Source organism: Trametes versicolor (assembly GCF_000271585.1).
Source record: "Trametes versicolor FP-101664 SS1 unplaced genomic scaffold TRAVEscaffold_273, whole genome shotgun sequence".
Taxonomy (NCBI): Eukaryota; Fungi; Basidiomycota; class Agaricomycetes; order Polyporales; family Polyporaceae; genus Trametes; species Trametes versicolor.
This window is the reverse complement of record NW_007360593.1, coordinates 1-2,053: the sequence shown is the minus strand read 5'-3', so window position 1 is coordinate 2,053 and position 2,053 is coordinate 1. Positions and strand designations below refer to the sequence as shown.

The 2,053-nt window shown below is 54.9% G+C and overlaps 1 protein-coding gene across 1 annotated transcript; it reads right to left on the bottom strand.

Moving 5' to 3' along the window:
- Window positions 1-49: 49 nt before the first annotated feature.
- On the bottom strand, window positions 50-2,028 carry TRAVEDRAFT_54888 (uncharacterized protein; the record flags this gene model as incomplete). Its single annotated transcript, XM_008047813.1, has 2 exons — window positions 50-67; window positions 145-2,028. Coding segments are annotated over 2 exons (1,902 nt in total), but the record flags the coding sequence as incomplete, so codon positions are not given.
- Between the last annotated feature and the right edge of the window lie 25 nt (window positions 2,029-2,053).

Below are 2,053 nucleotides of genomic sequence, written 5' to 3'. Positions count from 1 at the left end.
TGACCTCTCCATGTCCTCGTCGTCTGCATCGTAGCCGGCATCGTCGGTGTCAGGATTGAGGAATGGACTATCCTCATCATCAGAGTCATTTGACGGGGTTCGGATGGACTCGTCATCATCCGAGCTGCTCTCTGAGTCAGTGACCAAGTCGGGCAGGTCGTCTGAACTGTCTGAGGTGTCAGAGGCACTGCTGTCTGATGCGAGGTCAATGTCCTGGATGGGTCCTACAATGTCATCGGCTGTCCACTCCTTGATGGTAGCATAAACTCCTGGGACTTCTGATGCTGGCATCGACGGCATACTGGGGAGTGGGTCAACAAGCATCTCTGACTTGGGATATCCTGAGGTCGGCGGGAACTCCAGATACGTGCCATCAGGCTTCTCGACAATTGAGATCTTGTGAGCCTGCTGCCAAGGTCGTCCGAGTAGACCATCAAACGGAGGGTTCTCTGCAATGAAGGCATTGATTGGCGTGCTGATGTGGCCGAGCTTCAGAGGAATGTTCTCGACTAGCCCCAAAAGGTGACCAGTTCCTCCGTTGGCATCCTTCATTGCTATGGCTGCACCCAAGTTGATTGGCCTGCGGACTATGTTCTTGCAGACTGCCTCGCTGATAATGTTGAGCTGAGACCCCGTGTCGACAATGAACGTGACTGGCATGAAGTTGCACTCCATTTGAAGGCGGATCAGGGAACCCGTGCGTGATGTGATCAGGTTTGTCCTTGGGAGGATTGATGCGACCGGGACTGTGTCAACCTTCTTGAGCTTGAGCATGTCGATCAGGCTGCTGGCAACCTCACGAGAGCATCCTGCAATCTCCCGGACTGGAAGGGTCACAGGTAGGTCTAGAAGCTTCTCTGCAATCTTGACAGGGTCAACCGTCTTGCTGACATCCGATGCACGTGGGGCCCAACGAGGTTTGTCCATGGTGGCTGGCTCCGCAGGGGCTGGCTTCTTCCGCTGAGTCAGAGTGCGGTCGTCGATCATGTCCACATCATTATCAGGGTTGAATGCCATAGGCTGAGTCTCAACTGGCACCAGACGTTGCATGGGAAGGCGATGCACAGCAGTGGCCTTCTGCGAAGTCTCCGTCTTCTTCGGCTTATCCTTCGGGTTCTCCTTTCCTTTCGAGGGGACGCCTATGCCGTCAAAGGTCGCCTTGCGGTAAGGCCTGGTGATGCGTTGGGCTCTCTCCACTGGATAGACCATGACGTCGGCCTGCTCTGGATCCTCGTCTTCATTGTCCACATCCTGTGCTGGTCCATCATAGGCTATGAAGTTCACCTTGGGAAGGGTGCGTTCAATTGCCTGGACAATATTCTCGCCCTCCTGCCGTCTGATGACTCGACCATCCTTGTCCGTGATACGCCCTCGATAGTCTTTCAGAACCTGGCCCTTTGAGATGTATTTCTGGATCTCAGGGCAGTTGTTCATGACATGGCCTGGCTGACCACATCCGAAGCATCCTTGGGTTCCTGACTGAAGTGGTGGTAGTGAGGGTCGCATGGGCGGCTGGCTCATGTTGGATCTGCCCATGTGTGGTGGCAAATCACGAGTGACGTTCTGGCTGAACTGCAGTGGGGGCCTGAGGATAGGCTGGTAGAAACAGTTCTGCACGTTGGGGTCAATGCGGCAGGCTTTGAGGTATGCAGCACCATACAGCGGGTCGTCCAATCGGAGGGTGTGAAGCTGTTGGATCAGGCCATCGAGTTCCACATCCTCAGGCTTGCGGGATGGGGTAGGCACTGGGGTGGGCTTTGGCTTCTCCTCCTTGACTTTCTCCTGCTGCTGGATGTACTTGCGGACTTGTTTCTTCTTCGTCTCCTTCAACTCCTGCTCCGGGTCCTCCGTGTCGCTGTCATCTTCTTCGTCAAAGCACGCAACCTTGCGGTTTGGCACTGGTGAGTCTCTCTCTGCTCTGCCCCGTCCAATCCCGGTGATCTCCTCAAAGTAGTCATCATCTTCATCATCTGATTGGGTCAAGGTAGGTGTTGTCCGAGCCCAGTCGCTCCGTGTCGAACCGGTCAACACTAAGAAGGGCCTTGCTGCTTTC